Raw genomic sequence first — 15,714 nt, 5'->3', positions numbered from 1 at the left:
AGTATGGAGATGTCAGTCGACATGTTCACTGAAGAATTTATCAGCAGCAGCATCAACATCTGCTGAACACACCTGCTGCCAGGCTGCCAAGATCATGCTCCATCCACAGAGGCTTGGTAAGTACGATCCTGCAGTACGCGCAGAGTTTCATCTTTAAAGAGTGTGTGAAGAAGGTTAATGTGCCAGAGAGTGATTTCGCAGTGCTGACTTTTATGAAACAGGAAGCGTCCAAGCAGAGAGGACGGAGAGGCGACGAGTCCGAGAAAATGACAAAGCAGCGAAATAAATAATTCCGTCTGGGTCAGAACGGTGTTTAATGTTCTACTGTGCGTTAAGTAACAGCTGGATTTAGATGACTCTGCACATTCACGTGAACTATTGTACACACACACACAATCATATACACACAGCACAAACTGGGAGTGCATGTGTCAGAGGTCAGGTACATTATATGGAATCTTTTACAGATCTGCAGCTGTGTGGGCAGAGCTCCAACACCAAACATCTGTTCAATCACTGGATCCTACATGTATAGATATGTATGGACACACACACAGAAGAAAGGTAGGACTCAGCATCTGTCCTGCTGGACATGTTGTGTAGATGCGTACAGTAGCATTAATGGACAGTTATGTTTTGATGGCGGTCGAGCCGAAGAGGTGAGGCCATGCAGCCCTGTTGCACAGTTATCGTTCCACAAAACAGCTGTTTGTAGGAAGGCAGCCCAAAACAAGGAGCGCGTCTTCAACGCCATAAAGAGCAAAGTGTAAGGAATTCATTAAACAGTGTTATCTGTAAGTAACTGAGTATTAGGCCAGACCTGAGTGTGATCATAGTTTAGAGCACAGGTTTCTTTCAGGTTTCATTCTCTGACCTGTCCTGTCAGTGTCTCTACATCACTACTCAGCGAAAGGGACATCCTACCTGTCTCTGATTGGCCAGTACTTGTTGCCTTCGTGGGTTGGAGTTGGTTGGTTTTAGGCATTAGGACTGAGATTGGTCAAGGTGAGGGGCAATAGTGTCAGCCAATTACAGGCAGGGTAGGGCGGGCCTTCACTGAACAGAGCGGCAGTGACAGTGACGGAGAGAAAAATATAAAGGAGTGAGGAGACGAGAGAGAGAAAAGAGGTCAAACTGAGTCAGTGTGCCATGGCATGTGCTAAACGGAGGAAGGTTGACACTGAAAACTGACTTAATCCAGAAGATTGCAGCCAAGTCAGCCATAAACTATTATTATTATTGTTATTATTATGAAAGTACTTTTTATTTATAATTCTCAGTTGAATGTCAAATTGACTTGCTGCCTTATCTCGTCCTTGCTTGCTTTGACTTCTTCTTTATTTGATGTATTATTTATTATTGCATGTAGCTCTCAGAGTCCAGAGTGTCACTGAAAATAAATATTGTTGCCATGACGTTGAATTATAGCTTTCTTTGTTCGATTTGAGTTGTTGACTTCACACAGTGCAGATGTTGATACAACCGACCTCCTGAGATCATAACTGACTGACTGGTTTAGATTCATATTAGCAGCTCTGTCCTCCTCTTCATCAGACGTGCAGAGTTCACAGAAACCTAAGAGAGTACTGACTACATTTGCCAAACACAATCAGTTACTCCTCGTCCTGACAGTCTTTTCTATGGACGTGTTTTATGATACATATGAATACTTCAAACGACTCCTTATCCATCCTCTATGAATGAGCAGATGTGTTTTGTGTCACAAGCTGAGCCACTGGACACAGGATGGACTACAACTGGCTTCCAGACTGGACTCTGGACTCGTGTTAATCTGAAATGTAATGTGAGTGCAGAGAGACTTCCTTCTTCAGCAGATGAAACGTGAAAACAGCCTTCCAGTGTCAAACTCTGCACGTACAGTACATCATTCTACACAGTGAAGCGCCAATCCAAACATCAAGCAAAGTAAGTAAGTAAAGACATACTGAATGAACAGGTAGCCAAGCAGACAAACAAACAGAGTCATACTCTGTCTACCTCTAGAAAGGAAGACTGACAGACATAACAACAGTAACTAAGGGTGGGTGTGGCTTAGTGAATGGTCAGTCACTGTTCCTATAAACAGACTCTGTAGACTAGGAACAAGACTTTGGTATCAGCAGTCTGGATTCCATCTGTAGTCCATTTGTAGTCCGAGTAGTGTTGACCAGTCAGTGAAAGTTTGAGCAGGCTTTGGTTCAAACAGTCAGTGTGACAGGCAGTAGAGATGGTATGCATGGACCAAAGAACCCATCAGTCATCGTCTGCTCATAGCATTTTTATTACATTTAAAGTTGCTAATTAGACTATAAATAATGATGCTGGTCATTATTTATAGTCTAATTAGCAACTTCAGACATTCCACAGAAGAGGAAGACCCAGATATCTGTTATCTATCTATCATTAGCTGGCCGATAGTTGCTGAGCTTGCTGATTCATGGATGTTTTGCGGAAACTTGTTTTTGACAAATGAACCTCTGAAGTATATGAGACTCCAACCTAACTTTAACCTTCTAAATACTCTCACACATATCAAACATTTATGGGTGTGTCAGTGCACCATTCATTTTCCCAAGCCCTGAGCCCGCACCCAAGCTGCTGCTCTGTTTTTAGCCCGAGCAGCAGCATTCATTCACGGAGTCCCCTGGAGATGATAGAAGTATCCACTGTGGGTTCAGAGCGGAATATTCAACTAAAAGGCTCTCGTGTACAGTACAGTAAGAGCCTTGTCCAGGGCGGTGTTAAGTTCAGGAGTCCTGTGTGAAAAAGTGCAGAATTTCCCGCCTTTATTAGAGCTCAAACATTCATTTGAAGCAATGTTATGACTTCAGGGCGTGAGTGGAAAAATCCCGCAAGAAGGCGATGTGGGAGCACAGTCACACTCTGCAGACACACACACACACTTTTCCAAGCAAACACACACCTACACATGCATACAGCTACTGTATTAGTTACATAACAACTCTCTGATGACATGGTTCAGCTGTGTCTCTCATATCTGTGAGAAGTCTTATGTCTGCAGGGTTTCACGAGCATATTAAGCTTTTGTCCCGTCTGCAACGCTTGACTTCCACATTAACGATTATAACACACACACACACACACACACACACACACACAATAATGTAAATTCCAACAGAGTCTGTACCTCTCTGTGCCAGTCCTATGATGGTGGGAGACAATTGTGTTTGAGTGTTTTATGTTTTGTGTGTGTGTGTGTGTGTGTGTGTGTGTGTGTGCATAAGCCAGTACAGTAGGTGCTTAATGCCACCTCTATAGTGAGCACAGGAGGTCTGCTGCCCCTCTCATTTTGTGGGTGGTCTAGACTAAACCACTTACTCCCCTCTCCTACAATAGAATAGAATAGAATAGAATAGAACACCTGGTGTTCATCATTAACTGTCACATCACACTTCATGTGACACATGGGACTTTTTTTATTTCTGTCCCACCTTTGTGCTCCTCCTCTCTCCTCATTATCACCTCCACCTCCTCCTCCTCCTCTGCATTTCCTTTCCTTCTCCGTCTTTCCTCTCGTTAATGAACCACTTCTCCTCTCTCCTTCCTGCTCATTTCCATTATTTTCATCTCATGCACTGTACTGTCTTTTCCCTTTTCCTCTTCTTTTCTTGCTTGTAATTATTTAGTTTTCTCTTCTTTCCTTTCCTTTCCTGTGCTATTGCACCCTTTTCCCTCCATACCTTTACTTTACTTACATATCAGATAATCTGTTTTCCTTTCATCCTTTCCCTTCCTTTACTGTCCTATCACATCATTTCCTATCCTGCCTTATCTCGTCCTTTCCTTTCCTTCCCTTCCACTTCCTTTCTTTCCTCTACATCCATGGCTTTCTCTTCCTCTCATCTCCTCACCTCTTCTGTGCTCTCTCCTTCTCCCTGAACTTGCCAGTGACCCATTAAACTATGTGGATGTTATTTTTGGTGCAGCGCATTGTGCAGATGAGTAAGGGTGTGTGTGAGTGTGAGTGTGAGTGTGTGTATGTGTGTGTGTGTATGTGTGTGTGTGTGTGTGTGAGTGTGAGAGAGAGAGAAAGAGAGAGAGAGAGAGATGTTTGATGTGTGTGTAGCAGTTGGCAATAAAATGTGGAAATGATGTCGCTCAGCTATACCTCTGTTCCTTTGTGTTATTTTGTCATTCTCAGCCAATCGTCACCCCTCCTCCATCTGCACCACCCACTCATCAAAAAACATCCACTACAAGCAGCTACCTCTCCCTCTCCCTGTTTGTTTTTCCTCTCTCTCTCTCTCTCTCTCTCTCTCTCTCTCTCTTCTGGAGCACCATTCTGTTTGCCTCAAAGCAAAAATATCCATCCAGCTCTCTCACTCTCTCCCCATCTGTTCTGTAATTCAATCATGGAGGCAGTGAGCAGTCAGCACAGAGGTGAGTGATGGTGTTTTGGAGGAAAACGCCAGAAAACTCAGCCAGCCAATTGTTGCGCTCTCTTATCATTTCTAATTTAATATTTCAAGAGAAAACTCAATCGATAAATCTGTTGGCACATTTTCTATTTTTCTTTGAAACTCTTAATATATATTACGAGCTGCAAGCAGCAGTTTCTGTGGAACAACACCCCCCTCTCCACATTCTACATGATAACGAGATGAGAAAACAGCAGCACCCCCCAACACACACTTTATCACATCACTTACACCTCGCATCGTATGATGTACCTACACACGTGTGAAGAGCACCACACATGTAGTAGAAAATCAACACTATGTATGTGTGCTTTACATTGGATTATTGACCATATTACCAGATGTTTTGCAGTGGATACATAGGGAGTAGTGAGCCACACATTACTCTGTATTCTGTTACCACATTCACTCAAGTACTTTCCATTTAATGCTGTTTTATACTTCACACCACTTCAGAGCCTTTGTTACCTTTGTTACTAGTTATTTTACTCTAATATTTCAAACACAACACATACAGAATCATGTATAGAAATATGACACGTTGTTTTGATGTTGTAAATGTGAATGCTGCTCTCTATCTGATGGATGTACCAATATTACAAGTTCTCCATATAAATTTAAAAAGGTGATTATATGGCAATATTACGTTCACATCCGATATGAGGAAGGTGGGCTTCATAAAGTGAGAGTAAGTAACCGTGATGTTGTCATTAGGCTTGAAACTCTTATATATTGTATTTGACAGGAATGGAGTAAGTTTGAAAGATAAGCTGACCTTGGCATGGAAGATATGGTGAGAGTTGTATTATGGGAAATGTAGGATCTATCATTTTTAAACCTTGCTTAATGCTATGGACTAAAGGTCAAGATATTTTAGCCTCTGTAATGCTTTTAAATACTGCTTTGCGTAAGTCCCCCGACTTCATGGCTGTCCAGTACAAAAAGACCAGATCTCCTTCACCTATTGGCTGTTGGTGGTAGAATTTCCAATAAAAAACAAGCTTGTTAAATGTGTTTGTATCCATTTGAATGCACATAATGAACACAATCTGTGGTATGTGATATGATTTCTTGTTATATTCCTGCTATTTCTAACAGTACTGCGGCACAAAAAGCTTCCATCCTGAACACCACGGTGCATATAATCCAATAGAGCACTCTATATAATATAAGTGCACCACCAGCTAAAAAAGCTCCTTCATGCCGTGTTTCTCTCACAGTTACAGACAGAGCACGGTTAACCAATATGAAGACTGTGGCTGACAGTATGTGAAGCTTCCTCTCTGCCTGCCTGCCTGCCTGCTCCTTTGTGGATGTGCACTGGTGTGGATGCAATCATCTGCTCCACTCCTCTGCCAGCCTTGCACGTCAACGCAGAAAGATGTGGGTGGGGGGGAGGAGAGAGAGATGAGGAGGTGGTATCTCCGACGGTCTGTGAGCATTAGCGTCTCTGCTGGCTTCAAAGAAAAAGGACGGAGGCAGATAGTGTTGTGTTGCGACGGAGGCATGTGTCAGTCGCTCATGGCAGTAAACTGAGAGAGAGAGAGAGATCGGGGGAAGGGGAGGGGTGTTGTGTCATCATTTCACCGATGCAACACACACACACACACACACACACAGCCTTTAATGACACAATAAACAACCATCAATACAGATTACACCATCCGCCTTGACACACAAACACTGTAACAGCCCATTAACAAACACAGAGCTCAGGTCACACTCAAGGTCTACACACACACACACACACATGACCTCGTCAAGTGCCATGTGCAGAGGGGACGCTGACAGCAAGCTGATGATGACTCTCCAGATGGTGCCAGATGTGTTCGTATGAGTGTGTAGATCTGCGTGTGTGTGATAAAGTGTGTGTGTGTGTGTGTGTGTGATGCAGGTGAATATGCGCAGACTGTATGTCTGGCCTGAGGAGGAGTAAATGAGTTGCAGAAGGGCAGAGCCTTTGCCAGACCTATTACACACACACACACACACACACACACACGCACACACAGCTATCCGGCCTGTGAGCTTTGTGTTTAATGCAAGATGACAAACAGGTGTGTGTTAACATCAGCCTGGCGTTACACTCTCCTTGCTGTTTGTCTGTGACTCTCAGCTCACGGCTCTGTCATTACTGCCTGGCTGCTTCTATCCGGGCTCCGTTTGTTTGTTCTGTGCTAAGAGCGGCCCTCAGTCCACCTCTGTAATATCACACACACACACACACACACATACACACACACACACACACACACACACCTCCCTCTGAAAACCGGAACCAAGGCTTATTTAGTCTTTCATATCCACTAATGACATTTCACAAAGTATATCAAACACTCTGTCAAACATGAAGTGGTTTCTGTGGTCGGGTTCGCTGTCAGCTGCACAAATGATACAAATCACTGCAACGCCGGAGAGGCGGGGCTTTACAGCAGACTGATGGGAGAAAGAGAGAGAGACGTCACAGCAGAGGCGAACACAGACAGACAGACCTCTACGCTGCGTTTAAACACTGTGTGTTACAGCAGGGCAAAACCTCAAGATGTGACCATAAAACGCTGCAGTCTGCCGATGATGTGACGCTGACGACGAGCGATTAGGTGTTTATTGAGCAGTGATGGCGACCTGTGTCTTTTAGATGCTGGATGAATGATCGATTGATTGTTCGGCGTGTCTGCCTGGCTGCGTGCCACTCGGTTAAATACGACGAGCACCCAAACGACAGGAATACCTGGCGATGGAGTCAACCCTGTGACTCTTTTTAACGTGTTGTCACACTCCTCTCCATGATGAGCGTCACTCAGCATCGCTCTGTGTGTCTCAACATGAATGAATTCCTGGTGCTGGGACGCCTGTATTGTGTCTTTTCAGATCGGTTCAATTCAATTTTATTTATATCGCTCCAAATAATAACAGATTATTTATACAGTTGTGCTCATAAATTTACATACCCCTGGCAGAATTTATGAATTATTAGCCTTTTTTTTGGAAAATATGACTGATTATGATCAAAACCTTTCTTTTATTTAGTGATAGTGGACAGAAGAAGCCATTCATTATCAAAATGTTGTTATAATTATTACCAAAATGAAACTTATGGTCACAACCACAAACACTATGTTTGGAGAGGAGTCAACAAGGCCTCTGATGAACACCAACCATCTCTACTGTGAAGCATGGAGGTGGATCTCTGACGTTGGGAGTGTGTGAGCTACAACTGCACAGGACATTTAGTTAAGACTGATGGAAAGATGAATGCGGCATGTCATCAGAAAATATTGGAGGACAATTTTGAACTCATCAGCCCCGCAAGCTGCGCATGAGACAACAATCCTAAACAGAAGGCCGATTAACACCTGCAGTGGCTCCAGCAGGAGAAAGTGAAGGTTGTAGAGTGGCCATCACAGTCTCCTGACCTCAATATCATTGAGCCACTTTGGGGAGATCTTAAACGTGCACTTCATGCAAGGCAACCCAAAACTTCACAGGACCTGGAAGCTTTTTGCCAACAAGGATGGGCCTCATCCAAAACTATCACTGCAAGACTGCAAGCTGTCATTGATGCTAAAGAGGGCAACACACAGTATTAAGATGAAAGGGTATGTCAACGTCTGAACGGGGGATCATTCATGTTTTCTTTATAGAATGGTACACATTTTGCAAATTCTGCCAGGGGTATGTAAATTTATGAGCACAGCTGTAACACTACATCTACAGATGACTCAACGATTCACACCATGAGCAAGCACTTGCTGACAGCGGCGAGGAAAAAAACTTCCTTTAAGAGGCAGAAACCTCAAGCGGAACCCGACTGGCGGTGGGTGGCCACGACCGGTTGTTGCATCACATTATATTTAAGGTGTTCCTGTTATTTTGGCCACCTCTTCTGAAGTGGTGGACATCAGAGCAGGAAGTGGTGGGCTGTCAGCCCCCTAAATAGTGGTTTCAGGTGGTAACAGCAGCATGAGCAGCAGCAGTAATTTCTGAAGCTATCCTGTCTTTCTTGCTTGATTTCAGATCTGTGAAATGATTGGTCGATAGTGATCACCTGCTATTCAAACACCGGATTGGACTGGATTTAAATCGTGACCTCAGACTTCTGAAGCAGAGATGGTTCTAGTTGTTTTTTGTCTGGACTTTGATTTAAATGACCGTGGGGATGTTTTCAGCACCAAGAACAGTAAAGCTGTTTCTACTGTTACACAGGGATTTTCCATCCATTCATCCATCCATCTATCCATCCATTCATTTTCTTCCTTCTATCCAGGGTCAGGTCGTGGTGGCAGCATCATTCGTCATTCTCCCCAGCAACAGATTCCAGCTCCTCCTGGGGGGATCATGAGGCATTCCCGGGCTAGACGGGCAACGTAGTCTCCTCCCCATTGAACATGCTCGAACACCTCCGAAGGAAGGTGCAGAGGAAGCCGTGTGCTCAGTTGTTGCAATGATGTCCTATCCTTAGAGCCGCTGTGTTACAGTACTGTGATATTATTTTCACACTTGAACTAGAGAAAATTTAAAAAAAAAACGTTCCCACCCACATGGTGGTGGAAGAGGTAGAAGACCTTCATTTACCATCCCACTGACAGAAAAAGAAGTGTGAGCTGCTATAAAAAGACATTTCTTGTTTAGCAGATGAAAAGCGTTGAAAGTTTTCTGTTTTTCACTCAGGCGTGAAAAATGGCTCCTGTGACTCATCGTCATTGTTGCACTGTTAAAACTCATGCATTGATATGGAGGCAGCATTTTACTGTTACCCTCCAAAAAGGTCAAGAGATAAACCTGAGGGTGATTAAAGGGGTAGAAAAAGAGGAGGAATTGTATTGAGTGGACTGTTCTACCCTCATTTTGAAAGTGTCAACGCCAATAAATCTGGCCTCAAGTTAAATCAACACCCATTCACACAGGCGACTGTGCTGCAGGGACATTGGATGTGGTGATGTGCTGTTCGCGAACGAGCCGGCTCTAAGAGCCGATTCTTTGTGGCAAACGATAAGAGCCCACTCCCGTCGGGGAGAGCCGAACTTTCAGCTGCTCATACTCAGAATCCACGCAGGGCGTGGGACGGGACCTATTTTGATGGGCCAGACTAGGATCATACCGTTTTATGAAAGAAAGTAGGGGGGGCAAACATTTCAAAAAGTCCGTCAGAGCGGGATCAACAACAAACCGGCACAGACTAACTGTGTTTTTGTAACGAAAAAATGCATAAAAATAAACCATTGATAACTGCTAAATTAGGCTAAAATAGAAGGGTACAAGTGATACTAAATGAGCCAGCTAATGAGCCAGTCAAGCCGAATCTTTGAAAGGAGCTGGACTTCTCATCACTAATTGGATGCATTTACGTATGTAAACCAATACACCTAACCCTACACGTAAATGTGTTATTCCTTCAGTGGTTAGCTAACTGTGCAGCAGCATATCATGCTGAGTGCAACAATTACAATCTTCTTTGTGCTCATAAGCAGAATATATTGGCAGGCTCACTCCTCTTTCACCTGCAGAATATTTTTTTTTGCTTTAGTTGCTATCTGCAATCCAGTGAGGGTTGTCTCTAATTTGGTGCACAGCTTGAGTGTGCTGGCTGTTGCCTAAAAAGAACTTGTTTTCCTGTCCCTCTGTATGTGATGTACTGGTGTGAGAGGGGGTTTCCGGCTGGAGTGCACTTCACTCCTAGCCTAAAGGTTATTTTGTGATGTGCCTGTACATTATGTACTCCGCTGAGTTCAACACACACCTATTTTTGGCCTGCTACCTGAATAAGCCGGACTCTACCAACTCTTGTTTTTACGGAGGGATGCCTGTATTTTTGCACCAGACAGTCTGCAGACTAACTTTAATCCGAGGGGTTTCCTGTATGTGCACCCCACTGCTTCTTACAAACAGTCCTGAGGGGCCATGTGCTGTACAAGCCTTGCCATCTGTGTCAAGTTAACTTATTACCACACAAGTTCAAATCCAAAGTGATGTTTTCTATAGAATCCTTCCTCCCACATTATGTCACATTTAATTGCCAATTTAACAAATAGATGTACGAAAGAAGCCAAGATCAACAGCCGATCTATTTTCTCCTGCAGGACTGAGATGATTTATTCATCCCTCTCCTGTAGTCCTTCTTCTCTAGTTAGCCCTTCTGGAAAAAGACCAGGACACTGCTATTGAACCTTTGTCCAGTGTTTTATGAGTACATGAAAGTTCAATTAAAGGTCTAATGAGCCAGAATAATTGTGAATAAAGTGTGTCTGCGCAGGGTCTTTAAAATGAGCGCAACGTTATTCGCGACATTATTGCTTTTTGTCCGATAATAAGAATAATGTTCTGATTTTTCTCCATAATTTTAAACTGAAATCAACAACAATCAACAACAATCAGCTCCTGTTTGTTCAGATGAGGTCCACCTGCTGCTCGGAGCCTCTCTTCAGTGTGAGGCAGGTCAGGTGCTGCAAACCTGCCTGACTGGAACAGTTTTAGCAACTGGGTAGCGAGGACACGCGTCACATGATGTACAGACCGGAGCTAATCTAGCTGTGAAAAGATGTTGAATTATTCACCACGTCTGAGCTTAAATATTTGAGACCACATCTGCAGGAAGTGTGCTTCACGCTGTCAGCTGCCCCCTACAGCATCCATCCACCGTCTGTAGATAAGTGAATCAGCCAGTTGTTTATCAGTGGAGGTATCCGTATGGCAGCCTCTACACAACACATCTATCTGCAGCTCCCTCTCTCTCTGTGTTGCCCACACATTAGAGTGGGCTGTGGAAGCGGAAAAAAAAAACATTGTTGGATGTTGAAGGGCTACATCGCCTGCAGAAAATAAACAATTAGAAGAGCAGATGCACACAGAATAGATCAGAATCACACACACATACACAAATACGAGGTCTGAGCACCCACGTATCTGATCCCTGCGTGTGTGTGTGTGTGTGTGTGTGTGTGTTTGTCATTGACCGTGATGTCAAACTGTAATCACAAGGCCACCGGCATCATCTCTCACTTGTGAGACAGGGTCACACTGATCCCTCATCCAAAATCACAACTCTCCCTCCCTCCCTCCCTCCACCTCCTCCCCCTCTCTCCCCCTCTCTCTCTGCTGCAGTGCACTCGGGCAGGGGTCTCAAGATGGGCTGTCAGTCTCCAATCACACCACTAATCTTCTCTGATACACCCTGATGCATACAACCCCTCCTCTCTCTCTCTCTCTCTCTCTCTCACACACACACACACACACACACTCTTCCTTCCTCTCTCCTTCTTGCATGCACACACACACACACACACACACACACACACACACCCCTACATACATGCACAAACATAGATATCTTCATCATCAGATACGCTCTTATAGCCAGCGAAGGTATGTGAGATGTTTCAATGCCATCACGGGGCATCATTATAATAGGACGCATGACTGTATAGAATAGAATAGAATAGAACAGAACAGAATAGAATAGAATAGAATAGAATAGAATACTGTGTCTTACTTGCTTTCCCTGGCCGGGGCCTCTGCAGCAGCTTCTGCACGGTGAGCAGGTCCTCGGTCTTCACCGCCTGCAGCAGTTCCTGGTCCTTCCCCATCTTCCGCTCTGAGGCCGCTCTACTCCCGCAGCATCCTCCGACACAGCGGCGCTCTCAGCCCAGCCTCACCACGCGGAGGGTGCGTCTACCGCGGCCACGAACAAGCCAAACCTCCGCCTCCTCCTCCTCCTCCTCCCACCTGGCCTCCCCTGACTAGATGTGGACCCCCCTAATGCTCTGGCATATGAAGGGGGGTGAAAGAGAGGGAGGGAGGGAGAGAGAGGGGGGTTGACTGGGTGAGATGGAGGGATGCTCTCGGATTCCCCCAGTTGAGTGCAGCGCCGCTGGATGGGGGACCGGGTACCGTGCTATTGGGCCGCTCTAGATTCCAGTAACAGCGCGCTGGCGTCGTGCGTGATATTTTGAGGTGGAGGTGAGTGGTCTCGTTTCCTCGCGCTCCTGCTCATCAGTGATAGGGCTGCAGCTGCTCCAACAACAACAACAACAGCAGCAGCAGCGGAATATACAGCCACCGAGAGGAAGGAGACTCAGCGCGGGCTGATGCAGGAGAGCAGCCTCGCGGCAGCTCACTCGCGGACACTTGGCGTAAATGATTGTGCGTTTTAAAAAACGGGCGCGCGCGGGGTGTCCGCTTCTCCCGCGGTTGTGCCGCTCTCGTGCTCTGCGTCGTAAACACAATCCAGGGCTGCTGCTGCAGCCATCGCTCCGCGTGCGCTCCTGCTCTGGATTTGGTAATGGTTTTCTCCGCGTGGGGGCAGGGGTAGTGAGGAGGGGAGGAGGGGAGGGGGGGGCACGTACACGCGCCCGCGCGCTCTACAGCTGGCCCAGCTCGTACCGCTAAATGGCTCGTGCTGCAACTCGGGGGCGGACCAGGAGCGCGAGGGCTCTCCCTCCCGCATCCCCGTTTTCATCATCTCTCTTCCCTCTTCACTCTCTCGCTCCTCTCTTCTCTCCTCTCTCTCCTCTCTCTCCATCCCACCCCCATCTCTCTCTCTCCCTATCCCCTCTCCCCCCCCACCCTCTCTCTCATTTCTCTCCCTCCTCCTCTCTGCCTCTATCTCTCTTTCTCTCTCTCTCTCTCTCTCTCCCTCTCTCCCTCCCTCCCTCTCTCTCTTTCTCTCTCTCTCTCCCTCTCTCTCTCTCTCTCCACAGAGGCTGCAGAGATTTATTCAGCTGCGAGGAAGGCGCAGACAAAGTGAACAAACAATGTGCTCATCTCTCCTCCTCACGGCTCCTTCGTGGCTCCATCTAGTTTCATCAGGATGTATTTGCTGCACTTGCATCATTACATAGATGTAATCTATTACAGTTAGCAGATGAGATGAGTGAGTCCACATTTTTACAAAGACACACCTGCCTCTGTGTTAAAGGCCTCCTTAGCAGGGGTGAAACTAAGAATTCTAGTTCCCCTTAAAGAACCTTTTATTTCCTGTGGTACTGCACCAACACTGCACTGCACAAACATTAAATATGAGCGAGAGAACACTTCCATGCTTACACTTGCTCTTTTGAGTACATACAGTAAGTGGGTCCACACTTTCAGTTATCCGGATCATAGCGGTCACGAGATTGAGTGTGGAACGATGGACACTTTTCAACCTCAGTGGTCGGAGGGACCACATAGGAAGCTGCTGGACCTGAAGCTGTCGCGCAGAATACTGCTATATGTAATTGTACTCAAGTTGAGACAATACTACCTAAATACACAAACACATTGTGCTAGAGGGTCAATAGTACTACAGAGAAGTATCCAAAGAGTCTACATTCATGCTATTTCCGAATTAGCACCTAACACAAAGTACAGAGACCTGATTATGGCAATATTCGTTTTACACAAAACCCCAAATGTCACCTCATGGGATCACCAAAATCATTAGGATACATTCTCCAGGAGCCATGGATATGTCTGGTCAGATGTTTTAGTCTGGTCCAATGAGGTGGAACAAGAAACCAACATTGCCATCCCTAAAATCATGGAGCTAACATGGATAACATACATTCATTTACAACATTGTAATTCATATCTCTCAAAACACTTGGCAGTGTGCCAACACAGTCAGTAGATCATTGTAAATATCCAATACTGAAGGAAATAAAGTGCAAATTAAAAAGAAAGCCTGTAGGTATAGCTTGTTTCTTTACAATAGCTTTAACTTGTTTGGTGATCTCTGCTTTGTGACTCACACCATCATCAGTTCAAAATAGTCTGTCCAGCACTATGATCTATATCTGAAACATCGCCATGTCATTCCCATAGAGGGACTTTGCTTGATTATGTAGCAATATTAAGTGGCACAGGAGTGGATATCTTAAACTGTACAGCATATAACTGTACAATACTTAAATACAATAAAAGTACCTGTACCTGATGTTGTTGCTAAGTTGCTATTTTTGAACCATGAAAAATAATCCTGTGATGGCACTTTGGATGGAATTTTTATACTATTTATTGTTATTTTGTCCCTCTCCACACAGGTCTGCTGAATCATTGTTACAATTTAACACAACACTGCTGCTTTCTGGGAAACATGTTTGTTCTTTTTTTTGCAAAGTGTTAGATGTGAAGATCCATACCACTCTCATGATTATATGGTAAATATGAAGCTCACAACAGTGGCAGGTTAGTTTAGCTTATCTTAGTTTGTCAATATTGTTGTGTCAACATTTGTTAAAATATCAGAGGACAGACCAAACCATCATTTTTTTATATTTAGAATATTCATTGTTTTTTCAAGAATTCAGTCAGTGCTCAAACCTGTACAGCCTGAATACACCTCAGCTGCAGTGAATGCTCATGTGCTCGGTCATAGAGAGAAGAACACATATAAATCATGAATTTGACCCTGACTTCTAACTGCAACATCTCACTTGTCTTCTTTTTCTGTCCAACCTCCTCCAGATTTTTAACTCCACTCTCCTCTCCATTGTGTGTGTGTGTGTGTGTGTGGGCAGTGCTTGGATGCTGCTCTCTGCCTCCTCCACATATCCAGTGAGTTATGTAAGAATGCTGAAGAGTAGCCCATATGGTAGTGAGAGAGTATTTATAAATCTGTCTCTGTTAATGCAAAAAGCATCTCACTACCTCGGAGATGTGGTAACACTAACGCTTGATATGTAGAGAATTTACCTGCACCACCCCTACCCACCCCCTACCTGTGTGTCTTTTTCTGGCATTGTTAGACAATTAGTTTGAAACAAGGTTCAATATATGTCCAAGGGAGGAAACTGTAGATTCATGAGCCACTTAGCCATATCTATTACATGCAGAGAGTCCGGTTCTCTTTCTCTTTCTCTGTGAGTGTGTGTGTGAATGTGAAGAACTTCTCAGACGCATGTTTGACCACTGAATTTACATTCTTGTCATTTAATAAGGTTCATCTGCCATCTTTTTCCATTTCAATCCATAAATATCTCTTTCTGTATCGTATCCTGACTGCAAGTCGGTGTCAAATTGACAGTGAAGGATTAGGACATTTGTTCTTGTTTAGTGTGCAGTGAGTGAGAACAAGACAGTGTTTTTTTTAAACATATGAAAATATGTTTATTCAAAACTTGAAAGTCATTAACATTTACATTCAGGACCGAAGGAAGGATGTTGTGTGAAGCATTTAGAAAAAAAACACACTGCCCTCAAGTGGCCTGTCATGAAGCATGCACCTCTCCCTGGAGAACTTGGAGGACTGTCACTGACAGCATGAAGAGGAGGAAGAAGATTGTTTAGTCCTGTTGTT

The 15,714-nt window shown here is 44.6% G+C and overlaps 1 protein-coding gene across 9 annotated transcripts in view; it reads right to left on the bottom strand.

Annotated features, from left to right (window-relative positions):
• The window catches only part of caskin1 (CASK interacting protein 1), a 109,535-nt gene extending 96,801 nt beyond the window's left edge, over positions 1-12,734 (bottom strand). For 7 of the 9 annotated variants that reach the window (XM_027284900.1, XM_027284902.1, XM_027284905.1 and 4 more), the window contains exon 1: positions 11,929-12,734. In XM_027284900.1, coding sequence (XP_027140701.1) covers positions 11,929-12,022 — 94 coding nt within the window. In that variant the 5' untranslated portion in view covers positions 12,023-12,734. The remainder of the gene's footprint in view (positions 1-11,928) is intronic. The other 2 variants (XM_027284908.1, XM_027284903.1) reach the window with 2 other exon arrangements.
• Between the last annotated feature and the right edge of the window lie 2,980 nt (positions 12,735-15,714).

Source organism: Larimichthys crocea, chromosome XII (assembly GCF_000972845.2).
Source record: "Larimichthys crocea isolate SSNF chromosome XII, L_crocea_2.0, whole genome shotgun sequence".
In the NCBI taxonomy this organism is placed as follows: Eukaryota; Metazoa; Chordata; class Actinopteri; family Sciaenidae; genus Larimichthys; species Larimichthys crocea.
This window is presented reverse-complemented; position numbering and strand designations above follow the sequence as displayed.